The sequence below is a fragment of the Fragaria vesca genome, linkage group LG4 (assembly GCF_000184155.1).
Source record: "Fragaria vesca subsp. vesca linkage group LG4, FraVesHawaii_1.0, whole genome shotgun sequence".
Lineage (NCBI taxonomy): Eukaryota > Viridiplantae > Streptophyta > Magnoliopsida > Rosales > Rosaceae > Fragaria > Fragaria vesca.
In genome coordinates, this window is record NC_020494.1 from 6308088 (window position 1) to 6310098 (window position 2011).

The 2011-nt window shown below is 38.8% G+C and overlaps 1 protein-coding gene across 1 annotated transcript; it reads right to left on the reverse strand.

Annotated features, from left to right (window-relative positions):
* Window positions 1-915: 915 nt before the first annotated feature.
* Window positions 916-1740, reverse strand: LOC101312721 (UPF0481 protein At3g47200-like). Its single transcript, XM_004297946.1, has one exon. It carries the CDS (start codon window positions 1738-1740, stop codon window positions 916-918), a length of 825 nt encoding a protein of 274 aa, XP_004297994.1.
* Window positions 1741-2011: the final 271 nt, after the last annotated feature.

Below are 2011 nucleotides of genomic sequence, written 5' to 3' on the forward strand. Positions count from 1 at the left end.
TTTGAAAGAAGCAAATTAGATTCTTGCTAGCCTATGCCTCAAATTCTTCTTCTCCATATCCCTCTTGCACTTCTTCTGTGTCGGTCTCAAACTCAAAGTCTATTTCATCTTCTTCCTTTTCATCCGATAGGTTAAAAAAAAAAAACCCCATAATCGGGCCAGACAAAAAAAAAAAAAAGCATAATTGGGCCGCCCAGCTCGCTTAGGCGGCCGTTTTTTGCGCTAGCGCCCAGCTTAGACGATTTGTGCAAAATCAGAACAGTCCCCTGCCGCCCAGCGCCTAGGTGCCTAAGCGGCCCTGGGCGGCGTTTTTTAGAACCATGTACTTAGCTATGATATTAAGACTCATTCCCTTAATCCTACATTTGTTCTATAATATATACAACAGCATCTTTTTAACCAATGATCAGGTCAAAACTTGACCTATTCCACTTTTGGCAGTGAAAAACTGGATCAAGTCTACACCACTATTGAAGATTATTGTGTGTGCTCACATTGACAATGAGTCTTTTAACAATAGTTGGCTTCTGTTTATTATTAATGCATGCATATGCCTCCTCAGATAGCTGCTTGATTCCACGAGGGGTTCTAATAAACAAGGATGACTAAATCATTTCTCTGTGCAATCTCTCCACCTAGATCGTGTTATCAGAACTACGGAGATATGAGAATAACATCAAATGAGACATGATTTGTGAGCTTAATTAAATTCAACAATTATGGAAAACAAATGAGAAATGGCTTCTGAATTCAATAGGTAACAGCAACACAGATGAGAACTATGTACTCGCCTACTATAATAATCAAGTAACATTGTCACTCATATTCAATCCAACTTTTATTTGGAATTTCGAAGAACAGTAATTAACTACGCTCATGAAAGGCACAAATTAAGTAAACGTTAATAATTAAACATCACTGATGAGGATGATAGTATTGCTGAATGGTATATGTTGTCTGCAATAGGGTGAGAACCAGCAGAAGGATGAAGGCTACTACCAAAGAAGTGATTTTCCACGGATTAGATAAGTAATCGCGCTTCAATCCGGCCAGCCACTTGTTCCATGTAGCCTGGTAATAATTATTCACTTCAGCGCAAAGCCCGCCATAGCAAAATCCAACAGTGAATGTGTCACAATGAAGCTTACCAAACAACTGGGAAACATCTTCAGCACTCAACCAATTGTGGATTATTTGTTTGTCACAAAGAAAAACAACATCCTTGCTGGAAGCAATAAGGTTATCCAGTATAAGTGCATAAGAAGTTACTTTATTCTCGCGACCATGATGGCATTGCTCGAAGGCTATGAGGTTCCTGAACAAAGGTTCAGTCATTTCTTCAATTGCTAGCTGTGGAATTGTGAGAACTCCATCTTTGAAATCAATATTCATTATGCCATCAACTGAGCTTCTTCTGAATTCAATGCCTGCCTCCAAGAGAGCAGTCGCATGGGGCAGTGCATTATCGTATTCAGTTGATTCAAATTTTTGGAATGGAACAACAATAGCACTTCTTAGCAGATCAAGTATGTGTAGAATCTCCTCATCATGAGTGTGTTTGAAATAACCCTTGCAATAACGGGACATTGATGATAGTCTGCTGAAGAAGTTGAGCACGAGCATAGTGAGGGGGACTTGATTTTTGCCGATAAGTCTATGTAGAGACTCGAGAACAAACCAAGGAAGCTGATTTTCTAGTAGCAGAAGATCATGAAAAAGATACTGGATCATGAAATCCATGTTGGTTATGGGATCATTAGCCTGATCTGAATCCTGTTACATATAGTATCTTCTTTGAAATAGTTCGAATAGGAAGCAGCCATCAATTATCATCATTTCTACGAATTCATTGCCATTAAGATGATCAAGTGAGTCTGCATAATAATCACGGGCACGTTTCTCAAACCCGGTAATACTATCATCAACCCCTTGGATCAAAGATTTTAAACTTACATTCTTTCGTGAGAGTATAGAGTTTAAATACCACAGTTTCACTTTTTTCATGGGTTCA